This window comes from Trachemys scripta, chromosome 16 (assembly GCF_013100865.1).
Source record: "Trachemys scripta elegans isolate TJP31775 chromosome 16, CAS_Tse_1.0, whole genome shotgun sequence".
Taxonomy (NCBI): Eukaryota; Metazoa; Chordata; order Testudines; family Emydidae; genus Trachemys; species Trachemys scripta.
In genome coordinates this window covers 29,692,722-29,718,045 of record NC_048313.1, presented here as the reverse complement: position 1 = coordinate 29,718,045, position 25,324 = coordinate 29,692,722, and the positions used below count along the sequence as shown (strand labels likewise).

The following is a 25,324-nucleotide window of genomic DNA, read 5'->3' as shown; positions in this document are numbered from 1 at the left end:
CCGACGCTCAGCTCCAACCCTGGTTCCCTTGACCCCGGCCGACGCTCAGTTTCACCCCCAGTTCGCTTGACCCCAGCCGACGCTCAGCTCCAACCCCGATTCCCTTGACCCCCGCCAACGCTCAGTTCCATCCCAGTTCTCTTGACCCCAGCCGACGCTCAGCTGCACCCCCAGTTCTCGACCCCAGCCGACGCTCAGCTCCACCCCCAGTTCTTTTGACCCCGGCCAACGCTCAGTTCCATCCCCAGTTCCCTTGGCCTGCACTCAGCTCCATCCCAGTTCCATTGACCTTAGCCTACGTTCAGCTCCATACCCGGTTCACTTTAAATTCAATGCCCCACTGGCTCCTGGTGCCAGTGGGATGGAAACACAACTGCTTCCATAGATCCAGGAGTTCCAAGGTCAGAAGGGGACATTCAATCATCCAGTCTGCTCTCCTATATATCCCAGGCTGGAGAATCTCCCTGTTACCCCTGGATTGCCACCCATAATGCAGGTTTGATTGAAGGATCTTCCAGCAGGGCCCTTGATCTGGATTGGAAGACGCCAAAGGTTGGAGACTCCACCACTGCCCTGGGGAGTTTGTTCCAATGGTTACTCACCTGCACTGGGGAAAATCTGTTTGATTGCTAACATTCTCCTTCACATGTGAGCAAAGGGGGGGTTACGGGGCCCTGACGTACCTCATGGGGGCAGGGGGTATATGGGGCACCTCTGGGGTGATTGGGGTTTATATGGGGCCCTGGAATGTCTGCTGGGGGAGGGAGACTACATGGGACTGAAGTGTCTGGGAGGAGGGCAGGGGATATACAGGGCCCTGCTGTACCTCTGCAGGGGTTATACAGGAACACACATTGAGGGGTGGGGGATTATAAGGGGCCTTGGTATGTCTCAGGGGGTCAGGTTATACAGGGCTCTGCCATGTCTCTGGGTTGGGGGTTATACAGGGCCCAGCCTGGTTGGGCTCCAGCACTGGGGTGGTCAAGGGGCAGATGCCCATCAGCCACATATCCGAACCCCTGCCTGCTGCACTCACCCCAACTCAAAGCTACTGGGTCAGCCAGCACCAGGATACTAGGGCAGGTGCTGCCCCACACTAGCTGGGCTAGAGCCCCGCATGGGTGCTGGGAACAGGGGTGTTGCAGCCTGCCAGAGTCCTGGCCTCTTTAGTCCAGGCTCGTGGGCAGCCCCTGGCCCTCAGAGAAACCTGTCCCCCCGGGTGGCAGGCCCCAGGCAGGTTGAAGCCACTGACTCCATCCCAGCTAGGAAGGCTTCAGCTGCTGGCAAACTCCAAGCAGCTGCTGCCAGCACCTGCTCCCAGTCCTCTGGGCTGGCTGTCAACCTGTGGAACTCCTTGCCAGGGGAAGTGGTGAAGACCAAGACAATAACAGGGTTCAAAAAAGAACTAGATAAGTTCCTGGAGGATAGGTCCATCAGTGGCTATTAGTCAGGATGGGCAGGGGTGCTGTCCCTAGCCTGTTTGCCAGAAGCTGGGAATGGATGACGGGGATGGATCACTTGATTAACTGTTCTGTTCATTCCCTCTGGGGCACCTGGCACTGGCCACTGTCAGTAGACAGGACACTGGGTTCGATGGACCTTTGGTCTGACCCAGTCTGGCTGTTCTTATGGCTGCAGCTCAGTGCTGCCAGGCCCAGACACCAGCAGTCCCCCAAGGCTGTCGCCCCACACACACAAGTGGGGGCTGGAAACATCACCCCGCCGTTTCTCCAAAGAACAAACAGCAGCATCTCCACTGGGGCACAGTGGCGCCTGCAGCTGGCACTAGAGCTGCCCAACAGCGGGGGGTGGGGGTGGGGATTTCCCTACAGAATTTCAATTTTTGGCCATACAAAAAATCAGAAATGGCACGTCATGGTGCCCCGTAAGACGTCTAGTTCAGGTGCATCACACTCCCATTCTCCTCTCTGGGCTGGGCACTTTAGCTGGGCTACATCTCCCATGATGCACCAGTCTCCCCTCTGGCTCTGCCCCCAGAGTTATCTCCCCTCTTGTGGAGAGGATAGAGTACATGGTCAATAGACTGTTTACAGGAAATACTTCCCCTAGGAGGAAAATGGGGGCACAAGCCATTCGAACTACAACTCCCATGATACACCACTCTCCTCTCTGGCTCAGCCCCAGTGCCTCATGGGAGTTGTAGTTCAGCTGCCTCACATCCCCCATGAGCTGGGCTTTGTTGCAGCACTATATTTCCCATGATGCACCCCTCTTGCTCAGCCACGACAGTGCATCTTGGGAGTTGTAGTCTCCTCTCTCAAAAGAACACAGTGTACCATTGGAGAAATACTACCAGTGGGGAGTGCATTCCACACAAGAATGGGGACATGAGCCATCCAACCTATAGCCCCCATGATGCACCACTCCCCTGTGGCTCAGCCCCAGAGTGCATCACAGGAATTGTAATTCAGGTGCCTCTCAGTCTGACCCCTCCCCCCATTCTCCATGAGCTGGACTACATTTCCCATGAAGCATCCCTCTCACTCAGCCACCACAGTGCATCTTGGGAGTTGTAGTCTGATATACTATCAATGTGGAGTATATTCCATAGGAGAAAGGGGGCATGAGCCAGCCAAACTACATCTCTCACAATGCATTCACCAAGAGGTGAGGCTGCAGTGCATCATGGAAGATGTGGTCCAGCCCAAAAAGAACAGAATTGAACTACTGCTCCCATGACGCAGCACAGTAGCAGCACTTCACCAAACCAGCCCAGATCTCCACCGGTGATGCAAGCCCCGTTCTCCTGCCAGACACAGCTTGGCTGGCCAATTTCAGAGCAGCCCCAAGGGCTGGTCCCCAGCTCTTCTAGCAACATGGGACCCATGGCTCCAGAAGTCAGATATCTCATCCAGCACCCTGGGCCAGCTGGAGCAGGGACCTGAACTCGCCCAGCTCCGGGACGGTCAGGCCAGAAGGACGTACCTGCTCTGGGGCTTGGTGGCTACTCTCCATGAGCATTGCAGGAGACACACAGAGCAGGCCCCTGGCAACGTGCACACGTGTCCAGCTGCCACGTGGGGGGCAGCATTGGATCCACCAGTTGCCATGAATCACCTCCAGTCTCCAGTGCAGGCCAGCGTCCCCTGCCCCACAGTGTGACCCTAGCAGGGAGGCCTCTCCGTGGGTGACGGCAGACACCGGCAGGACACTGTGCCCCCCAAGGGACAAGACTCCCCTTGGGGGCGGAGGAATCAATCCCCCCTGAGAGCAGGCTCCAAGCGCTAGGGCTGCCCCAGCTCGTTGGCAGGGCCAGACAGGTGGTGCCCAGTCCTGGCATTAGGGTCTCCACGCCATCAGCTGCCAACGGGGCGGGGGGAGGGAGCTGCCAAGGGCATCCCTGGCACAGTGAGGAAGTTTTACATTTGGCTTCTTTCCCACAGCGACGTCTCCAAACTACCCCATCGTCTTGCCCATTCCCCTGCCAGACTCGCTAGCATTAGGGCCCCGTCATGCCAGGCGCTGCGCAGACACACACCAAGAGACAGGCCATGTCTCAGCGGAGATCAGTGCCCCATTGTGCCAGGCGCTGCCCAGACACAGCGAGAGACAGGCCCTGCCCCAGCTGAGATCAGGGCCCCCTTGGGCCAGTCCCTGCCCCAAGGAGCTCACAGTCTAACCAGCCACAGCAGATATATGGAGGCTCACCCTCTCCCCGTCCCCCCGCCCCGCCCGAGTGATTCAGTGCCCAGAGCTGGCAGCAGCAGGCAGGTCTCCAGGCTGCCCGCGGGCGGAAGACGCCAGCAGAGGGACCGGGAGCCGGTGGAGCTGCTGTCACTATTTTATTCACCACCCCCTCCAAAGCAGAGACCCCGGGTCCAGCGGCGAGCGCAGGGGCCGTGCCGGGAGGGCCCGACGGGGCAGCCCCTCCGGCCTCTCCAGGGGAAGCCGCGCACCGTCTTTGGTACAATAAATTAAAGACAAACAGTACAGCACGAGCCACGGAGAGGGGGCAGCCAGCGGGCACGGCGCCACCACGGCCACGCTGGGGCCACACGGCCGGCCTGGCTCGCTGCCACGCCAGTGCCGGGGTGTCGGACCACGGGGCACAGGGCTCACCCCCGGGGGGCAGGGCAAGAGGGGAAGAGGCTCACACCACCCTGGAGGGGGAGGAGGGTGGGGCAGGGCAAGAGGGGCATGGGGCTCTCCCAGCAGGACATGGGAGGGGGGATCAGGGCACTCCTTCTCCATGGTGGGAGGGGCCGGGGTCTATAAATATTGGCTAGGGCCCTGCTGCCCGGGGCAGGGGGCGGTTTTAGCAGCAATTCCAGTTGGACAGTGGGGCGGGCAGCCTGGCCGTCAGTCCGTGAAGTGCAGAGGGTCCCTCTGTCCAGCCGGCGGCCCCCCAGCGCCCACCCGGCCCAGGGAGCCAGTGTTAACAAGGAACCACTTACAGTAGGAACCAGACGGACACGAGGGAGGGGCAGTGCCAGCTCCGGGCCGTGGGGAGTCTGGGGGGGCAAGGGCAGTGCCAGCTCCAGGCAACCACAGGGGCACTGGCTCTGCTGGCTATGGGATAGCAGGGGTGGCACTGGCTTGGGGGGGCAGAGGGCTGTGGGCATGGGGCTGGCTCTATGGGAGAGCAAGGGCTGCGGTGGCTTGGAGGTGGGCGGGTCAGGGACCGTGGGCGGTGCTGGCTCCGGGGCAGGGCAGGGTGCCATGAGTGTTGCCACCCCCTGGGGGTTGTGGTGGGCAGGGCCAGCTCCCAGAGGCAGGGGGGCCGCGGGCAGCGCCGGCTCCCGGGATGGAGGTGGGGGTGGCGGGCGGCGCCAGCTTGCGGGGCTGTGAAGATCCGTGGGCACCGTGCCCGCCCCCCGCCGGGCGGCGCATCCTAAGAGCGTTATGGCTTGAGGAGTCATCAAGAGCTGGCTGCCGTGCTCTGCGGGACGCACACGCCCAGCATGGGCGCCGAGTCCTCGGGCTCCGCCCGGCTGCGCAGGTGGGGGGGGTAGGCCAGCGGCAGCCCCCCCTCGCCCGCCCGCCCCCCCACCGCCGCTCTAGTCCGGAAGGCCGACGAGCCGAAAGGGGCGCAGTCCAGGTGCCGGGGGCCCGGGCCCAGCTCCATGCACTCGGTGCCGTGGGGTGAGACGGGCGGGCGGTGGTAGTGGGTGCGCCCGGCCGGCTGGAAGAGCGGGTGTGGGCCCGCCCCGTGGAAGTGCGGTGCCGCCGGCTGGCTGGGCGTGGGCTTGTGAGGTAAGATCGGCGGGTAGCCGTCGCTGGGCGGCGCCGGGACATCCCCCCCGGCCCAGAGGCGCGGCTGCTGCTGCTGGGGAGGAGCCTGCGGAAAGAGAGAGAGACGCCAGCGGTGAGGCGAGTAGGGCTGGGGACGGGCTAAAGGGGCAGGGAGGGGATAAGCTGGGGGTGTCAGCAACTCAGTCAGTGTGGGCAGTGGGGAGCAAGGGGGCCATATCTGGCGTACCTGTGGTGGTGGGGATGGAGAGGGTAGGAGACAGCGGGGTCAGGCCTGTGGCTCTGCATCTTGCCGTCTGTGTGGGCGGCATGGGGGTGGGGGGGCCATACCTGGGGGCTCTGCATCTCGCAGTTGGTGTGGGCGGCAGGGGGGGCCGGACTGGGGGGCTCTGCGGCTGGCAGTTGGCGGGGGGGGGGGGGGGGGGGGGGGCCGTACCTGGGGGCTCTGCATCTCGCAGTCGGTGTGGGCGGCGACCGTGCTGGCGTAGTAGCGGTTGCTGTAGCGGTAGTTGCGGTTGTCATTGGAAGAGCCACTGGAGCCGCCTGTGGGAGGAGAAAGAGGCTGTCAGTGCTGGTTCCAGGGCTGAGCCCCATGGTGGGGCTGAAGGATCTGGAGGCCGTACCAGAGCATGAGATGAAGCTGGCAATGCTGGTGGGTCAGGAGCTGTACCAGGGCTGGGACAGGGAGTCTGGGCCATACCCAAGCTGGAGATGGAACTTGTGGTTGTGACACTCTACACCCCAGGGGTGATCCCTGTGACCCCCATATTCAACATTTGTTTATAATTGTGATATCGCATATAAAGCATGTCTTGTAAGGCATCATGGGAAAGGTGCTGATTTGCTGAAACCCACTGTTCTATCGTGAATGCATATGAAGTGTTGAGAATTGTGTTGTATGATTGTCACTGAAATCGGCTGTGGGTTTGGGAAGCACCCAGATACTAGCTCCCCAGAGACACTAACCAGGGCGATAACCAACGCCGGGCAGGTGTCAAACAACCCATCAGCAGCCATTGTCCAGCAAGGGAGCTACAATGCAATGACTCACCTACACAAGGCCACACCAGGGGAATTGCTCAACCTTGCCTGGTGACTCAGCAGTGCCCCAGACATGCCTGGACTTGTGTTCTCCAAGCACATGGGACTGAGGGTATAAAACAGACACAGGGGCCCCATGTTGGGCCTTTCTCCTGCCCCCACCTACACTGCAAGCAACAAGGACACTGAGAAGACTGAAGACTCCAACAGAGGAGACTGGCCCAAGTTTCAAGGGTGAAACCCGTGTAGTATGAACTGTAACATCCAGTGGGTTAAGAAAACTGCTTGATCTAAATACTGCCTAGTGTCTTACAGGTTTAAGATTCGATTGTGTGCTAATTTTGTTCTTTTTGGTAACTAACTCTAACTTTTTGCTTATCACTTATAATCACTTAAAATCTATCTTTTGTAGTCAATAAACATGTTTTACTGTTTATCTTTACCAGTGAGCTTGCCTGAAGTGTTTGGTGAATCTGCTCAAGTGTACAAAGGCTGGTGTGTATCCACTTTCCACTGTGGAAGTGGTGAACCAATTAATAAATTTGCACTGCTCGTCTTGAGCAGTGCAGGATGGTATATACTGGGGTACAAGGCTGGGAGCTGGGGGGATTTGGCTGGTGCCTTTCTCTGTGTGATTTATGAGCGGCTCTGGGACCATTCATTCAATCTAGCTGGGTGTGGGGCTCCACATGCTGTTGTGCTGAGTGACCCCAGCACCTGGAGGGGGTTGCTGCTTGTCACTAGCAAGGCATTGTGAGAGACAGCTCAGGCTGGGGATTTAAGGGGGCACAGCGGTCCCACAGTCCAGGCTGCACCCCAGAGATCCTGTCACACTGGTGCTGGGGGATCATGGGCGGGACACAGGGGGCTGCACACAAGCTGGAGACGGAGCTGCTGGTACTGGTGCCATGAGATTGGGGGCCCGAGGTAGAGGATTGGGGGCTGGGCACTGGGGGCCCTATCCAAGCTGGAGACGGAGCTGATGGTACTGGTGGATTGGGGGCCAGGACAGCGGATCGGGGCCGTACCCGAGCTGGAGACGGAGCTGGTGGTGCTGGGAACCGAGAGGCGGGACAGGGGATCGGGGCCGTACCAGAGCTGGAGACAGAGCTGGTGGTGCTGGGGAACCGGGGGCCGGGACAGGGGATCGGGGCCGTCCCCGAGCAGGAGACGGAGCTGGTGGTGCTGGGGAACCGGGGGCCGGGACAGGGGATCGGGGCCGTACCCGAGCTGGAGACGGAGCTCGTGGTGCTTGGGAACTGGGGGCCGGGACAGGGGATTGGGGCCGTACCCGAGCTGGAGACGGAGCTGGCGGTGCTGGGGAACCGGGGGCTGGGACAGGGGATCGGGGCCATACCCGAGCTGGAGACGGAGCTGGTGGTACTGGTGCTGTGGCTGTGCTCCATGGCCGGGCTGGTGGAGTTGCTGTTGCTGGTGTTGGTGCCCTCATCGCTGGTCTTCTTGAAGAAGTTGTGCTGCAGGGCGTAGAAGGGCGTGATCCGGCTGCGCGGCTCGTAGTCCAGCATGCGCAGCACCAGGTCCTTGAACTTCAGGTAGTCCGAGGGCAAGTGGCCCTGCTCGCCCGCCCGGCGCCCCCCGGGTCCGCCGCTCTCCACCCCCAACACCTCATGCAGCCGCCGTGTGCCCGGCACCTTGTATTCCTGCAAGGGAAACATGTTTAGCAAGGGGTCCTGGCTGGGATCCTGGTGGGGGAAGAGAGGCAGGGGTCCTGCAGGGCATGGGAGAGGAAGGAGGAGAGGAGAGATGCAGGAGTCCAGCCAAGGTGGAGCTGTAGGTATCTCGGCAGGTGGTGGGGGGATCCCAGCAGGGTGGGGAAGAGTACAGGAGAGACAGGGGGACAGACACCAAGGCAGGGATGGGAGGGGTATGCGGGAGATGCAGGGATCCCGGCAGGGCGGTGGAGAGCACAGAAGACATGGGGGAGAGAGGAGGTGGAATGACACGGGGATCCCAGCAGGGCAGAGAGGGGTTGTGGGGATCCCAGCAGAGCAGGGATGGGGTGGGTGGCGTAGCATGCAGGAGACGCAGGTTGGGGATGTGGGGTGAGACGCAGGGAACCTGGTGGGGGGGGACCCCAGCAGGGCGGGGATGGAGTGGGGCGTGGGAGAGGCAGTGAGGGGCAGCAGTGGGGACATGGGAATCTCAGCGGTCGGGGGGCAATGTGGGGGAAATGCAGATGGAGGACAATGCACAGGTATCTGGTGCCCCAGGGGAGCGGGGTTCCTGGTGGCGGGGGCTAGGGAGCAGTGCATGGGGAGAACAGAGATCCTGCGGGGGCGGAAGGGGAGTTCAGGACCATGGGGTGAAGACCCCAGGGCCCCCCATTACCTTTTTGACCTCCTTGTTCTTCTTGAGGGCCCAGCCCCCCTCGGGCAGCTTGTCGAAGTATTTCCGGGCCTTCGGCGCCTGCTCCAGCATGTGTGGGGGCGGCAGCCCCAGCACCTCCACAATCCTGTTCATCTGGTCTGCCTGCAGGGAGGAAGGGACCCGTCATGGGACGCCCGTGCCAGCCTTGCCCCATCCAGCCCCGCTCCCTCCTGTTATGAGGGCACCCGCGCCCAGCCTCTCACCCCAGGAAGGGGTGACATCCTGATTGCCACCAGCTGGGACTTTTCCGCCCAGAGGATTTCTCTGTGGAAACGTGGTTCCTTCAAAAACTGAAAATTTCCCTGGGGGCAAAAGTTTGCATTTTGCCAAAACTTTTCCCATTTCCGTGGGGGGGGGGAGGGAGGGGCGTAGCAGGGGAGCCAAGCAGGATGCACTGGGGCTGGTTCCACCCCACTCTAAATAGTTCAGTTTGCTGAAATGAACCAAACACGCTTCATTTTGAGTTTCAGAGCGGTAGCGGTTTAGTCTGTATCAGCAAAAAGTACTTGTGGGTTTTAGCCCACAAAAGCTTATGCCCAAATAAATGTTAGTCTCTAAGGTGCCACAAGTACTCCTGTTCTTTTTGTTTTGAGCGTTCATCATTAAACTGCCCCTCCACAGGTGCCTCATGGGAGATGTTCATGTGCTTGGGCTCCCATCCTCCCCTCTGAGAGGAGCTCCTTGGATGGACTACATCTCCCATGATGCACCATGGCACCCCCCACCCAAACAAGCAACAAGGTGCCTCATGGGAGATATAGTTTATATGGCTTGTGCTCCCATTTCCCCCTCTTTGAGCTGAGCTCCCTGGCTGGACTACATGTTCCATGATGCTCTGCTCTGATGAAGTGATGGGGTGCATCATGGGAGATGTAGTCCAGTCAGGAAACTTGGCCCAAGGCCCCCAAACAAAAGCTCCCATGATGCACCATGGTCCTCCCTCCACCGTTGATAGGGCCTGTTTTCCCCTCCCACCTAGAGAAGGGTTGTGGCCCTCGGTCTCTGCCCATTGGCACAGCCCCCAGTGGCAATTCCCCCTCCCATCCTCACCTCGTTGGAGCCGCTGAAGAGAGGCTCCCCCGTGTGCATCTCCACCAGAATGCAGCCCAGAGACCACATGTCGATGGCCAGGTCGTAGGGCATGCCCAGCAGCACCTCCGGCGAGCGGTAGAAGCGGCTCTGGATGTACTGGTAGATCTGTGGAGATGACGGGCAGCGTGATGAGCCCCTGATGTGCTTTGCTGGGAAATACATCCCAGAGCAGGGATAGAACCCAGTCCTGGTTCCCAGCCTCTCTCTGCTCTAACTAGTCCCCATGCTCCTCCCAGAGCTGAGGGAGAACCCATGTCCTGACTCCCAGCCTCCCCTGCTGTAACACTAAAGCAGGGCAGTGCGGATCTGGCAGTGGGGATGAGGTATGGGTGGGGCAGTCTGTCCCCCCAGAGTGGGGCTAGGGGACGGGTGAGGCAGGGCTAAGCACACTCCCTGCTGGCAGAAGCTGCCGAAGTCAACGATCTTGAGGGTGCTGCACTTGGGGTTGCAGGGCAGGGGGCACGGGTGGAACCATGGCACAGGGGGTGGGGCCATGGCACAGGGGCCGCAGCTTGGGGGTGGGGCCGTGGTTTGGGGGGGAGGCCAGCGCTCTCACCCGCTGGCAGGAGCTGCCGAAGTCGACAATCTTGATGGCGCTGGGCTTGGGGTTGCAGAGAGGGGATGGGGCCGTGACACCGGAGGGAGGGGCCTATGGCTCAGGGGGCGGGGCCGGGGCATTGCACAGGGGGCGGGGCCGCAGCTCGAGGATGGGGCCGGCGCACTCACCCGCTGGCCCAGCTGGCAGGAGCTGCCGAAGTCGACGATCTTGATGGCGCTGCGCTTGGGGTTGCAGAGCAGGATGTTCTCAGGCTTGAGGTCGCAGTGGATGATGCTGAGCTCGGGGGTGGCCAGGAAGAGCAGCGCCGTGCACAGCTGCTGGGCGAACTTGCGGGTGAGGTTGAGCGAGACGCCGCGGAAGTTGGTGTTGCGCAGCAGGTCGTACAGGTTGTAGGAGAGCAGCTCGAACACCAGGCACAGGTGGCTCCGGAACATGAAGTGGCGCTTCAGGTGCACTGGGGGAGGGGGAGGGAGTGTGAAGGACAGCCAGGGGGGCACTTCCCCTCCACCGCGACCCCCGACCTTACGGACGTGTTTAGTTCCCCCAACACGGCACAACGAGAAGAGAAGCAGTCCTCAGTATAACCTCCCCAGCTCCCCCCACATCTGCCCCGGCCCTCCGACATCCCCCCACTCCTCAATCTACACCCCAGCCCCCCGATATAGGTCCCCCTGCTCCCCAACATCCCCCCCACTCCCCAACAGATGCCCTAGCCCACAGGTACATGATGGCCCCCTGATGTTCCCCCCACTCCCGGATATATGTCCCAGCCCTCCAAAATCCCCCCATTCCCCAACATATGCCCCACCCCCCAACAACCTCCCACTCCCCAACAAACTTCAGCTCCCCACGTATGCCCCCCGCTCCCTGACAACCCCCCTCCCCCTCCCTAACATATGCCCCAAGTCTCCCCACATACACCTGAGCCCCGGACATTCTCCCCACTCTGATATACGCCCCCACTCCCCAATGTATGCCCCAGCCCCCTGACATACCTCCCACTCCCTGACATATGCCCCACCCCTCCAACATACACCCGGGCCCCTGGTACATGCCAGCTCCCAGATACCTCCCCTCTCCCCAACATATGACCTGGCCCCCCAACATCCCAGCCCTCACCATTGTTCCCCCAGCCCCCCAACTTCCTCCCCACTCACCGATGTAGTATTTCATCTCTGTATCATGCTGGTTCATGAGCTCCAGCAGCCGCAGCTCGATCTGGGCCTGGTTCAGAAATGCCTTCTTGTTCTTGATGATCTTAATGGCCACCCACTCCTGGTCGTGGTGGTCGTACGCCTTCACCACCTGGGGGGGGACAGAGCGCTGTTGGGGGGACGGCCTGACTCAGGGTGGGAAAGGGGGAGGGGCCAGACCAGTACTGGGGGTGGATGTGACAGATGCAAGTAGCTCTCAGCTGTGTGAAGGAGGCCTTGACGACCAATGAGTTGATTTCATAGCAGGGAATTAGGAAGGGGGGAAGAGGGTACGGCAGGGGTTGGAGGGGATTAGGGGTACAGCAGAGATTCAGGGGGGTCAGGGGCTGAGCTGGCTGAAAGAGCCCTTGCCAATGAGTGAGTCGATCTTGTAGCAGGGGGCTAGGGATATGGGGGCAGTCTGGGGGTCTGGCGGGGTTTNGTCGATCTTGTAGCAGGGGGCTAGGGATATGGGGGCAGTCTGGGGGTGTGGGGGGGGTGTGGGGGTACGGCGGGGTTTGGGGGGCTGACCTGGCCAAAGGAGCCCTTGCCGATGAGCGAGTCGATCTCGTAGCGCTCCAGCCAGCGCTCCCCGCTCTTGACGATGTAGTCGTAGTTGTCGTCGTCGTAGCCTTCGTTGTACACCTTGCGCTCCTTCTTGGTGCTCGAGTCCTCGGGGGGCACCTGCTGCGCCCGCCGCTTCTTCTTGGCATAGTACACCTGAGGAGGTGAGGGGGGAGTGGGGGCAGAGTCAGCACCGGCCTTCTATCACAGGGGGAGCCGGCGTCCTAGGGCTGGGAGCCTGCCCACGCCAACCCCCAGGGATCCAGCATCCCAAGCCAGGGGGCCCCCTCCCATGCTTTGCCCATTCCCAGCGCTCCAGGCCGGCCCATAATCTGAGCAGCGTCACAGTGGTCTCGGGGGGGCAGTGCTGCCCCAAAGCAAGACCACCCGTTGGTGCCAACGCACCCCCGTGAGCTCACCTCATTGATGTGCTTGTATGTTTTGATGAGGTCGACGGAGAGCTTGCGCAGCGGCGCCGTGGCCGAGTCGCGGAAGGTCTGGGGGATTCGCCTCTGCAGGACGCTCAGGTCTGGCAGGATCTGCGGAGATTACGGACGGGCGGTCACGGCGAGGGACGGGTGCCCCCCCGGGCACACCCCCTGCCCTCCCTCGTCTGCGTCTATTCCCTCCTGGCACGGTGCCCTCCCATGACGCCGGCCAGGCTGTGCCAGGGCAGCAGGGATCCTGCGTCCGGCCCTAAGCCCGTCTGCCGGACGTATCCCAACTGAGGCCGGGCTCCCTGGGAGGAGCTGGGGGGGATCTCCAGCCCCTTCCAGGGCTCCTCGGCTGTTTGTCTGTCTCGTGGCAAGGGTCAGCCCGGGCCCTGTGCATCTAGAATCCCTCCTCCTGGAGCTGGCTCCTCCCTTCTAGGCACCCAGGCCAGAGGAGGCGGGGAGAGCCGGTACCTGCGGGTGATCAGCCATGGACTGGATGCTGGAGAAGGGGGCATGACCGTGCTGGCTCGACATGTTTGGCTCAGTGGGAAGGGAGACGCCCAGAGAGGCAGGCTGGCTGGCGGGCGGCAGCTGGCATCCTGCACTGCTGCTGCTGCCACCTGCGGGGCAGAGAGAGATGGAGACTGGATCAGTGCACGTCCTTGGCCCAGTGGCCATTCCTCGATCCCCAAGTGCCCGCCTGCCCTCCCCACTGGATCCCCACGCCTCTGCCCCTCCCGCTGCATGGTGCAGTCCCCAACTCGGTGCCCACTCCCCACTACACAACCCAGCAGCCTTCCTCCCCATACCCAGCTGCCAACTTGGATGCCGCTCCACGCCCCCGACCCGCTCAACTGACGGCCACACGCAAATTAGTTGCCAATCAGCTCGCTCACATGTGGTGCAAATGGCCACTGCAGAGCTGCGCCCCGCCAGGATCCACTTAGCCTTAAGTAACAGCGCACCCTAGTTTGCGGGTGCAGGGACTGGGAGTTGCGGAGACCTAGTCCCAGCCGGGCTGGTGCTCACAGCCTGGGCCCAGGTGTCAACCAGAGCCGAGCGAACAACTGACGGGAGGGGTTCAGGGGCTGCAAAAACTGAAAAAAAATCAAATGAATCTGGTTCCGTTCCAAGCCAAACTGAAGCTTTGCCGGGTTTTCTCGTCAAACGAAACAAATTTGCTTGGAAGGAAACGTTTTGGTCAACCCCAAACGACGGTCACCTGGACTTTGGGTTCATTTCGGGGCCTTTTCCCATCTTGATTTTGTTTTTAAAATATGAGCTAAATCGCTCAACGGAACCAGAGTCAAAACCCTGAGGGCCAGCGGGGCCCCAGCGCTCTCCCACCCACCAGAATAATCAAGGCCCCTGGGCAGAGAGCAGGGCTGGGGCACGCTAGCATTGCGCCAGCTGAGGCACCCACGGGCCAGGATCCTGCACGCCTGGACTGGGGCCCCACGACCCGCTGAGTGCTACGCGAGGAGCTGGCACACCAGGATCGGGGCCCTGTGACCTGCTCAGGTGCCAGCTGAAGAGCTTATGCCCCAGGATCAGGGCCCTGTGACCCGCTTGGGCGCCAACCGAGGAGCTAGCGCACTGGGATCAGGGCCGTTTGACCCACCCAGTCACCAGCCGAGGGGCTCACATGCAGGGATCGGGGCTCTGCAATTCACCCAGGCACCAACCGAGGATCTGACGCCCGGGGATCATGTCCCTGTGACCCATCCGGGCACCAGGCGAGGAGCTCACATGTGGGGATCAGGGCCCTGTGAACCACCTGGGCACCAGGCGAGGAGCTCATGCAGGCTGGGATTGGGGCCCTGTGAACCACCCAGGCACCAGGCGAGGAGCTCATGCAGGCTGGGATTGGGGCCCTGCGTCCTGCGCTGCCCCGGCGCCAGCTGAGGAGCTTGTGCGCCAGGCCTGGGGAGGGGCCCTGCGACCCGTTCCAGCACTTGGCTGAGCGCCACCGGAGAGCCAGCTGGGAGGCTGGGTGGGGTCCCAAGCAGCACAGCTGCTGGGGTTATTTTTAACCCCCAGGGAGCAAGGCAATCCTGGCGGCTGATTGGGGCGGTGAGGAGGAAGTAGAGCCAATTGCTATGGAAAGATGGAGCCCCCGGCTCTGGGATCCTCCCATACACAGCACAGGGGCAGGGTGCCAGGGCCCTCGGCTCTGGGATCCCCCACACACAGTGCAGGGGCAGGGCGCCAGGGCGTGTCTGAGCCCCCAGCTCTGGGATCCCCCCACACAGCGCAGGGGCAGGGCGCCAGGGCGTGTCTGAGCCCCCAGCTCTGGGATCCTCCCACACAGAGCAGGTGCAGGGTGCCAGGGCGTGTCTGAGCCCCCAGCTCTGGGATCCCCCCCACACAGAGCAGGGGCAGGGTGCCAGGGCGTGTCTGAGCCCCGGCACAGGACAGACAAGGTCAGTCCCAGCCCAACCCTGCATCACCCCCCTAGGGGAGGACTACCTACGATACTCCTACAACATCCGCTTCAAGTCCCTTCCTCCCTGCCAGCCTCTACACCCCAACATATGCCTTGACGCCACCCTGTGGGTCAACAGAGACCTGGGACCCACCCCCAGCTCCTCTCCCCATCTGACCAGCATCCCGAAAAAGCCATAGGAACATAGAAGCAGCCAGAGTGGATCAGCCCCTAGGCCCATCTACTACTCCTGGGGAAATTCTGTGTCACTGCGCATGTGCAGAATTCATGTCCCCTGCAGATTTCTTTGCTTTCCTGCAGAAAACTGACTTTCTGACAGAGAAGCCCCAAGAGCGGCATGCGACCCTCCCCAGCAGTATGTTTTGGGTGCCCAAGACAGCCGGCGGAGAGGTAAATCACTGTGGGGCAGGGGACGGGACTGGGGAAGACCCGGCTGCTGGCTTCTACCCTGTGCTGGGCTTAGCTCCTAGTTCCAGCTGGGCTTGGGAGGATGAGACTTCCTCTTCCCTTGCACAGCATCCAGGGCCAGGTCAGACCCACCCCCAGATTTCTCTCCGGGCTGCAGGAAGCTCTGCAAACTCCCCACCCATCGCTCCTCAGCTGCAGGGGGAGGGATCACAGTACGGGGAGCTTGTCCCCCATCTGCCCAACCCCCCCATGCATCCAGATCCCCTCATACTCAGACCCTCTCGCCGAGCCTCACCCCCCCACCCACCCACAATCCTGCTGCCGAGCCCCACTCCCCCTTCACCTGAACCATCCCGAAGAGCCACCCATACCTGGATCCCCATTCTACCGAGCCCCAGCGGGCTGCACCTGGATCCTCACCTCACTGAGCCCCACTCTCCCAGCATCTTTACCCCCCACCCACTGAATCCCCCACACCCAACCCCCCCTGCCAAGCTCTATCACACCCACACCCTGCCCCTCTCAGCCCCATCCACCTTCAGCTGGACACACACACCCCCTGCAGAGTTCCATTACCACTGCACTCAGAACCCCCCAACAAGCCCCTGTGCATCCAGAGCACCTCTCGCACCCAGACTGCCCCACAGAACCCTCTCAACCCACACCTGGAACCCCACCCACACTTGAATCCCGCCGGGCTGAGCCTGCCTGCTCACACCTGGTGCACATGACACGGAGGGACATGGTCCCGGGGTGTTTCTGGGGCAGGCTTGGTCCTTGTGCTGTGTCAGGGTTGGGTGCAGCCACACCCCCTCTGGCCTTAAATTCTCCTCCACCAGCCAGATCCATAGCAGACCTAGAGCAATGCAGCCGCTGACTTCAGCGGGTTCAATGAAGAGCCCGTCCTATCGGCACTGAATTTTAGAATACTGTGCGCAGGATTGTTATTTTGTTGGCGCAGAATGCCTTTAGGAGTAGTCTATCCACGTATCCCATCTCGGCTAGCACCAGATTGTTCAGAGGAAGGTGCAAACCCCCTGCAGCCGCAGATGGGGATAACCTGTGCCCATAATAGCTCTCACCCTGGTCTCAGAGAGCTCAGCTGAAGCTGCAAAGCCCCTGATTTCAGATCCCTGCCCCACTTTGGTACCATTATGTTCTCTCTGGCCATTCCTATTAGCCACAAAAAGGCCAATCCCCTCTCTGTATCTTGTTGAGTTCTTGGACTTATCATAAGAACATAAGAACGGCCACACTGAGTCAGACCAAAGGTCCCTCTAGCCCAGTATCCTGTCTACTGACAATGGCCAATGCCAGGTGCCCCAGAGGGAATGAACAGAACAGGGAATCATCAAGTGATCCATCCCCTGTCGCCCATTCCCAGCTTCTGGCAAACAGAGGCTAGGAACACCAGCTCTGCCCATCCTGGCTAATAGCCAATGATGGATCTATCCTCCATTAATTTATCTAGTTCTTTTTTGAGCCGTTATAGTCTTGGCCTTCACAGCATCCTGTGGCAAAGAGTTCCACAGGTTGACTGTGCATTGTGTGAGGAAATACTTCCTTTTGTTTGTTTTAAACCTGCTGCCTATTAATTTCATTTGGCGACCCCTAGTTCTTGTGTTATGAGAAGGAGTAAATAACACTTCCTTATTTACTTTCTCCACACCAGTCATGATTTTATAGACCTCTATCATATCCCCCCTTAGTTGTCCCTTTATCACCATCCAGTGGCAGGCAGTTCCACGGGCCAATCACACAGTTGATGACAAAGCCTTTCCTCAGATGGGTTTGCAGTTTCCCCATCTTTCAATTTCGTCACACGCCCCCTAGTCCTTGAGCTGTGAGGCTGGGAGAACAGACACTCCCGATACCCTTTCTCAATTCCACCGATCACTTTACAGATCTCTACAGTAACAATCCCCGTCTCTCTCCAGTTTTTCCAGGCTCTAGATCATTCTCATCCCCTTCCTCTGACACCTCCCCATCCCAGTTCTGCAGTATCCTTTCACAGTTGGGGAGCCCAGTAATGCACACACTATTCCAGGTGAGGTTGCACCACTGCTCTACAAAGAGGGGGCAGAGACGCAAGTCTCCCTGGTTAACATTCCCCAGCTCAGCCCTTATGTGCCCAGACGTGACAGGGGCTTTTCTAGCAGCAGCTGCGCAGTGGGCAGAACTCTCCACCGAGCCGCTCACAATGAGTGCTCGCGGGTCGTTTCCACGCCTGTCCAAGCGGTTTCAGTTTTTCCCTCTTGGACACATCACTTTGCATTTAGCAAACTTGATTTCTGTCTGCCACCAAGGTCCTCTTTCACCCAGCTCAGTCAGCTCCCTCTGGAGCTCCTCGCACCCCTCCCTGGCCCTGTGTCAGCCCCATAACTGAGTCATCCAGACATTTCGTCACTTGGCTGCTCACCCCCACATCCAGATTGTTCAGAGAGAAGTTCAAGACACGGGACTAGCGTGCAACCTCGAGGCACCCGCTGGCCACCTTTTCACAGAGCCCTGCTTGCCTAGCCACCTCAGCCCTTGCTCTTCCAACCCTTCCACTCAAACCCTGGCCTCCATGTCCACCACGCAGGGATGAGGCAGGCACCAGCGATCCCCCACCGCCCAGTGCCGGGGCCCACCTGTGGATGGCTGCCTGTGGCAGCGGGAAGATGGCAGGTAACACGCGGGCTCCCTCCTGCCCCAGTCCGTCTGCAGTGCCAGTAGCATGGCGGGAGGCGGCGGCACCTCAACGCTGGAGGGTATCACCATGGGGGAAAGTGTTCAGTTGCCCCGGCGTGGGCAGCTGCTCCCGGCACAGAGCCTGCGAAGGTGGGGGAGCGAATGGAAGGCGCTAGCCCCGGCTCCCTGTCCCTCCCGGGGAAGCTGTCCTTGCAGTGCGCAGGCGAGACCGGAGGTCGGGGAAGGACGGCGGGGAAGGGGGGCTGGGATCAAGGCAGCTGTTTGAACAAAATGGCAAAGAGGAAACTGACGAGAAGAACAGCTGAGCGACAGCCCCAAAGCAAGCTGGACAGGAGTGTGACCAATTGAGCAACCCGGCCTGCCCTGCACGGGCAGGGCTGTGCTGCCACTCAACGGGAGCCCGCCTGCTAGGCCGGGCCACAGCCAGGCTCCTGGCAGTCCCCCACCGCCCACGCACTGCCTCCGGGCCAGCTACCTCTCTGAAGGAAATCCAGCCGTACGAGGCATTCTGCTTCGCACCAAACATGAGCCCCCTTGCAAAGACACCGAGACCCCAAGCAGAGTCTGCTCGCACCAACTGAGGGAGTTGCGGCCAAAAGGGACCCCGATGATCCATCCTGCTCAGTCTTTTCAGAACACGGGCCAAGGAACCTTCCAGAGGGATCCCTGCATTCGGCCTACGGTTTCTGGCCAAGCTAGAGTGAAAAAGCCTGTTTCTTGGGTTGTTCACTCTGGACCCTAACAATGACAGAGAACCCAGCAACATTGCTAACTATTTCTGAGAGATTCAGTGGAAGCAGCCACTTAACAAGCACTCTCCGGGTTGCAGAGAGGCTGCCTATGGAGCAAAGACACACCGCAGGAATAAAACAGGGGTGGGGAAGAGTCCTGAAATACCCAATCAAAGGAATCAAGTGTAGGAGACTTTGCTTAACCAGCAGGTCCTAACCAGGCTTCATTCTAGCTCCAGCAGAATCCATTGGCTGAGCAGTCAGCCCCATCGGCACCTGCTACCGGCCAAGACTGGTCTCCTCACACCACAATGCCCCCAGCACACTCCAGAGAGCCATGCAACACTGTGGGGGCATGTGCAGGGAAAGAAAGGATAGGTGGAAAGGCTCAGGGAGGCAGGGTCCTGGCCTGACCAGGTTCGTTACCCTGAGATGGAGGCGGCAGGCGGGCCCCAGGCCACCTTGGATTGGACCTGGGGGAGGAACGGCACATGGGCACACTGCAATGGGAAACCTAGGCATCCCCTTGACAGGGCTTCTCTACAGGCCTCTCAGCCGAAGCTCTAGTCCCAGGGCCCTGCTTGCTTGGGATGGAATCGCCGCCATCCTTCCCTCGGCAGCACGGAGCGTACCAGCCTCCCGCTGGCCAGGAGGGGCTAGCAAGTGGCTGTACGGCTCTACTGGAAGCAGGTGTCAGGCCTGGGGAGAGGGGGTGAAAGGAGAGAGCCCAGCTCAGGTGGGAGCTGGCGGGAAAGGAGAACAGCTCCCTGCGGGAGGCTTAGCTGGGGCTGGGAACGGCTGAGTGAGGCTGCTGCAGACAATGCCTCGCCTGAAGGGGGTGACAGCCCCATCAAACCCTTTTGTCTGGGCCCCAGCAGTGGCCACCTCGCACTAAGTCATCCGAGCTCGGCTCTCGCTGCGTTTATGGCTGGTGCCGTTGGACTAGAGCAGCTTCCTGGGAACAGCCTAAGAACCCAGCCGCAGGCCCATTTGCCCCAGGGAACGATGCCCAGCCACTCCCGCTGGGAGACAGCGGAGGGACCTGATCAGACTAACCCACAGCAACCCAAGGAACTGGAGTCTACAGCAGAGACACATCCACAACGAGCACACAAGACGCCTGGCTCTGGGGCACGGACGCCAGGCCAGCCCTGAGTCCTGGCCTCCGCCACGCATGGGCCCCACTGGCAGGGCTGCTTCGGGTGCGACCGGAAAACTCCAGGATGCACTGCTGGGAAGTGCCAGCCCCAGGTCTCTAAAAGCAGGGGGAGCGTCACCCTGGCTGGCGCAAAGTAGCTTAAGAGTGGAACTCAGAGCATGGGGAAGCATATGCAGTGCTGGCTGCCAGCAACCTGGATGGGGAGCATCTTGTTCTGTACAGCACCTAGCGCAAAGGGGTCCTGGGGGTCATGATAACACAAACAGTAAATAACAACACTGAACGCAAAGGGGTCCTAGGCACCATGGTAAAGCAGACAATATGTGAGTTGTGGCTCCTAGGTGCTACTGTAATATACACAATAAATACTAATGTGCCGCGCCCTACGCAATGGGGTCCTGATCTATGAAAGGGGCTCCCAGACACTACCATAATCCACCTAATAAATAACAACATACAGTGCTTCACACAGCAGGGCCCTGGGCAGTGACTCAGGATCCACAACATTACGGTAATATCAGTAATAAAGAATAAACCATGTGGCGCTGAAGGGTGGGACCCAGCATCCTACACAACTCCACACCAACAGCACACAGGACTCTCTGCTCAGCACAAGCTGTCCCTACACAAAGCCGACACTCCCTACCTCCGTCTGCTTCAGGCGCCTGGGCCTGACCCAACAACGGGTGATGAAAATGGGTTTGCAGTAACTGGGAAGCAATTTGATCCTCATTCCAAACCTGGTTTAGACTCTCCAGCTTGTAAGGTCAAGCCCCTAGTGGGGCATCAGCAACAGGGATCGAACTTGGGACCTCTTCATCTAAACGCATGGGCCTGCTGTTAGTTCACAGACAGTAGCACTACCACATGTGTCCCAGTCTCCTCTAGAGGGCGACAGTTCCACAGTGAGTGGGGAGGCAGTGACACCTAGTGGAGAGAGCACTGGAATGGGAGACCTGGATTCTTATTCCCCACTCTGCAGCTGGGAGACCTTGAGTAAGTCACTTCCCCCGCTATGTGTGTCTCAGTTTCCCCATCTTAAAGTGGGGAATGATGATTTGAACTGGATGGGAAAGTGTTTTCCCATCCCAGGAAAATGTTGAGAGTTTTTGGAACGGGAAATTCATCTAAACTGCCCCTTCCCTGTGAAAAGTTTCGGTTTCCACGGATCGGCATTTTTGAGCAGCAAAACATTTGTTCAAAAAATTCCTGACCAGTTCTAAGAATGACGCTGACCCGCCTTTGTAAAGTGCTTTACAAGGCCAGAAGGGACGATCAGACCATCCAGTCTGATCTCAGACATAGAACAGAGCACCGGCCTCCACCCAGCCACCCCTGCACTAAGGCAACAGCCAGAATTAGACCAAAGTCTTACAGCCCTCCAGAGACTCAACTTGCGTGTACCACACTGGCAGAAAACAGGAGAGACTGAGGTACGCTAATGGCTGAGGCCCCTGCTGTTCTAAGACTGGAGGTAACTGTCCCAGTCTGCTCACCACTGGTGAGGCCTCACCTGGAGTACTGGGTCCAGTTCTGGGCACCAGGCTTTAGGAAAGATGAGACCAATTGGAGAGTGTCCAGAGGAGAGCAACAAAAATGATCTAAGGTTTAGAAAACCCGACCTATGGGGAAAGGTTCAAAAACTGGCCATGTTTAGCCTTGAGAAACGACAACCGAGGGGGGCCCTGGGAACAGTCTTCAAACCCGTTAAGGACGGTTCTAAAGAGGACCGAGATGGATTGTTCTCCATGTCCACTGAAGGTAGGACAAGCAGGAATGGGCTTAATCTGCAGCAAGGGAGACTGAGGTTAGATATTAGGAAACACTTTCTAACTCTCAGGGGAGTTAAGCTCTGGAACAGGTTTCCAAGGGAGGCTGCAGGATCCCCATCCCTGGAGGTTTTAAAGGACAGGTTGGACAAACCCCATCAGGAATGAGTTTACTTGGTCCTGACACAGCACAGGGGACTGGATTTGATGACCTCTCAAGGTCCCTTCCAGTCCCATATTTCTATGATTCTATGGCAGGGAATCAGTCAAGTGAGGTAAGGGAACTGCTCTGTAAAAACTAGGGATTATCATCTGCTGTAGAATTTTATTCTCCAGAGAGATTAAGACTGGGAAACATCAGCCCATGAGACCAGGGACTGACTCTAGTCCACAGAGGTCTCTCGGCCAGCGAACACAGGCTAGACACACAATCAACCTTCTCCTTCGCCAGTGGAGCACCCTGCACTAAAGCTGGTCACCCCGTACATGTGCTCGGTAGTGGCTTCACGACAGGCTCTGGGATCTATAAACTATCCCCACGGATGGGAAAACTGAGGCACAGAGATGCAACTTGCCCAAGGCCACCCAGCAGCAGAGTGGGGAATAGTACCCAAGTCTCCCAGTCAAGGACTCTATCCACCAAGGCGTACAGCCTCCCCCAGTCCCTGTGGCACTGTCCCTCTCTAGTGGTGACTGGGCCACATCTAGAGGGGGATGAGCTTGCTAGCGGCCTTGAGCTAACAGAGTTGGGTCTGTTAGCTCAGCCAATAGAGAGTGCTTTGAGATCCAGTGGTCCTAGGTGCAGTCCCGTTGCCAACGCCCTGCCCGTGGGCATGGCGTTACAAGCTTGAGAGTCAGGTTTGGGATGAGGGGAAGATGAAATAGCATCTTAACTCAGCCAGAGCTTCCCGGGAGCGTACCCAGAGCGTGCAGCTGTTCTAAGAGCTCACGTGAGCGGTGCTGATTTAGTGACGCGTGAATCTGATTTGCCTTCTGAAACCTCTTCTCAAACGGCCTCCACCCAATTCAGATAGCCCTGGCTTTAACCGATCTCCAAGTCCGACTTCGCAAGTTAACCAAAGTGAAAAGTGCCTCTTTCCCAAGCCAGCAAAGCAAGGCATCTAGTCTGCTAAATAATTCACAGCATCACCCAACACTATGTGCAACACCAAGGCGAGCTAAGACAGCATAGCGGAGAGCTGCAGTCTAAGTATACTGGAAAAATCCATGCTGACCTTGTTATTAAAGCACATCTGCAAGACCTTGCTTAAGGAAAATGAGATTGGTACTTTGTCAGATACAGACATAGACAACCCTACACGTGTATCTAAACTTGTGGCATAAAAGGAATGCTAGAACACAGGGATTAGGTAATTCAAACTGACAGGAAGGTAGCGGAGCTGAGTTAAAAGCAAAAGGAACAAACTTTAATCTGCCTGACTCGATAACTATATTGTACAAGCGTAAGATTCGCTTCACCCAGCTCTCTCGGGGGGAAGTTCCCAGGTTTTATAAAACTGAACACCCAATCAATGCAACGCAGAAGGCAAGTAAGACCAGACGACTCTCTCTATTGTGCTATCCACCCCTGCTACCGCATTACCTGAGCACCTAACCATTTCCACAGGATTCATCCTCGCAGCTCGGGAAGAAGGGCAGTGTTTCCTCATTTTACAGACAGGCTACGTGACTTGCCCCCAGGAAGTCAGTGGCAGAAGCAGGGAATGTAGCCCCATTCTCCCAAGTTCTAGGCGAGAGCCCTAACCACTGGCCCATCCTTCCTCACAGGCTGGTGCGCTCCGCTGTCTGGGGCAAGCACAAAATAGCTTCCTAGCAGCCAGCTGTATTTGGGTGAAGTTTTTGAATAGCAATGTGAATAGCGCCTCCAACACCCTCACACCTTGTCTACACACAAAAAGTTGCACCATTTTAACTACGCTGCTCTAGCTAACGCAGTACGATCTCCCTGTATTTAGACTGTCAGCTCCCTGGTGCAAGGACTATCTTTCTGTCCGGTGTTTGTCCAGCGCCTAGCGCAATGGGGTCCTGGCTCCTAGGCACTCAGACAATACAAGTAATAAATAATAATAGTCGTGTGGATGCAATTTTACTGGTGTACAAAGGTGCCTTGTATCACTATAACTATTTATGGAATCACAGAAATGTGGGACTGGAAGGGACCTCGAGAGGTCATAAAGTCCAACCCCCTGCATCGTGGCAGAACCAAATAAATCTAGCCCATCCCTGACAGGGGTTAGTCCAACCTGTTCTTAAAAACCTCCAATGACTGGGCTTCCACAACCTCCCCTGGAAGCAGCTTCCAGAGCTTAACTCCCCTGAGAGTTAGAAAGTTTTCCCTAATACCTAACCTAAATCTCCCTTGCTGCAGATAAAGCCCATTACTGCTTGCCCTGCCTTCAGTGGACACCGAGAACAATTGACCCCCATCCTCTTTATAACAGCCCTTCACATGTTTGAAGACTGTTATCAGGTCCCCACTCAGTCTTGTCTTCTCAAGACTAAACATGCCCAGTTATTTTAACCATTCCTCAGAGGTCAGGTTTTCTAAACTGATCATTTTTGTTGCTCTCCTGTGGACTCTTTCCCATTTGTCCACATCTGTCTTACCGCATGGCACCCAGAATTGGCACAGTATTCCACCTGAGGCCTCTTCAGTGCCAAGTACAGTAGGACAATTACCTTCCACGTCTCACATATGACACTTGGCAATATACCCCAGAACAAAAGTAGCCTTTTTTCACACCTGCAACAAATTGTTGACTTATATTCAATCTGTGATTCACTATAACCCCCAGATCCTTTTCTGCAGTAGTACTGCCTCCCAAATTATTCCCCATTTTGAAGCTGTGTATTTGATTTTTAATTCCTAAGTGGCATATGTTGCACTTGTCTTTATTGAATATCATCTTGTTGATTTCAGACCAATTCTCCAATTTGTCATCAAAACAGGGAAAGGGGAAATACCTACACCACTATAAGACATATACCAACATATCCGCATCCATGCTAGGGGCCGTACTCATCTAATGACTGGTAGCAAATAACACACACACACACACACACACACAAAATAGTTCAATTGGTACAAAAACTGTGCCTAGACCAAGCACACCCTCCTTTGTAAATCCCAGCCTTGAGGGAGATATGTGCAGCCACAAGTAACTCCAAGAATCCTGTCAAACTTGGCTTACATTGTGGACCTCAGCAAGATCTAAACATCAAGCCATGGGTGAAAATTACAGCCTCAGTGTGGGGGAGTTACACGCAGTTCAGCCAGTAAAACCATGGCTGTATCATACTGAGCACTCAAGGAAACTGGAGACAGACCCGCCCAAACCTGGCTTGATTTGTGGGTCCAACAGCTTTAACGTTTAAAGTCAGCACAGGCTGACAGACAGTTATTTTCTACTACCCATCCACAGTAGTGACTCTTCTGTACTGGGGTTACAAGACACAGCTATTCTCTGACGGGTGGAGAAGCATGTGCTGCTCATAAGGCAGCAGTCACAGGACGAGGTTTGCACCTCTAATTGAGTCATTTTTCAATGCTTATTTATCTGAATGCAAAGAGGGTGTTTTACAAACAACATCAAAACTCTGCAAGGGAGTTTGAT

The 25,324-nt window shown here is 58.0% G+C and overlaps 1 protein-coding gene across 2 annotated transcripts in view; it reads right to left on the bottom strand.

Moving 5' to 3' along the window:
* Positions 1-3,790: 3,790 nt before the first annotated feature.
* Positions 3,791-25,324, bottom strand: part of LOC117889098 (dual specificity tyrosine-phosphorylation-regulated kinase 1B-like) — a 30,283-nt gene continuing 8,749 nt past the window's right edge. Inside the window, exons 1-11 of one of the 2 annotated variants that reach the window (XM_034792925.1) lie at positions 17,970-18,164; positions 12,954-13,102; positions 12,468-12,587; positions 12,016-12,204; positions 11,449-11,596; positions 10,459-10,745; positions 9,691-9,837; positions 8,602-8,742; positions 7,610-7,913; positions 5,648-5,754; positions 3,791-5,299 (exon numbers count right to left, since the gene is read on the bottom strand). In XM_034792925.1, the coding sequence (XP_034648816.1) occupies positions 4,880-5,299; positions 5,648-5,754; positions 7,610-7,913; positions 8,602-8,742; positions 9,691-9,837; positions 10,459-10,745; positions 11,449-11,596; positions 12,016-12,204; positions 12,468-12,587; positions 12,954-13,102; positions 17,970-18,099 (2,142 nt within the window). In that variant the 5' untranslated portion in view covers positions 18,100-18,164 and the 3' untranslated portion in view covers positions 3,791-4,879. Of the gene's footprint in view, positions 5,300-5,647; positions 5,755-7,609; positions 7,914-8,601; positions 8,743-9,690; positions 9,838-10,458; positions 10,746-11,448; positions 11,597-12,015; positions 12,205-12,467; positions 12,588-12,953; positions 13,103-17,969; positions 18,165-25,324 lie in introns of those variants that run through there. The other variant, XM_034792927.1, reaches the window with a different exon arrangement.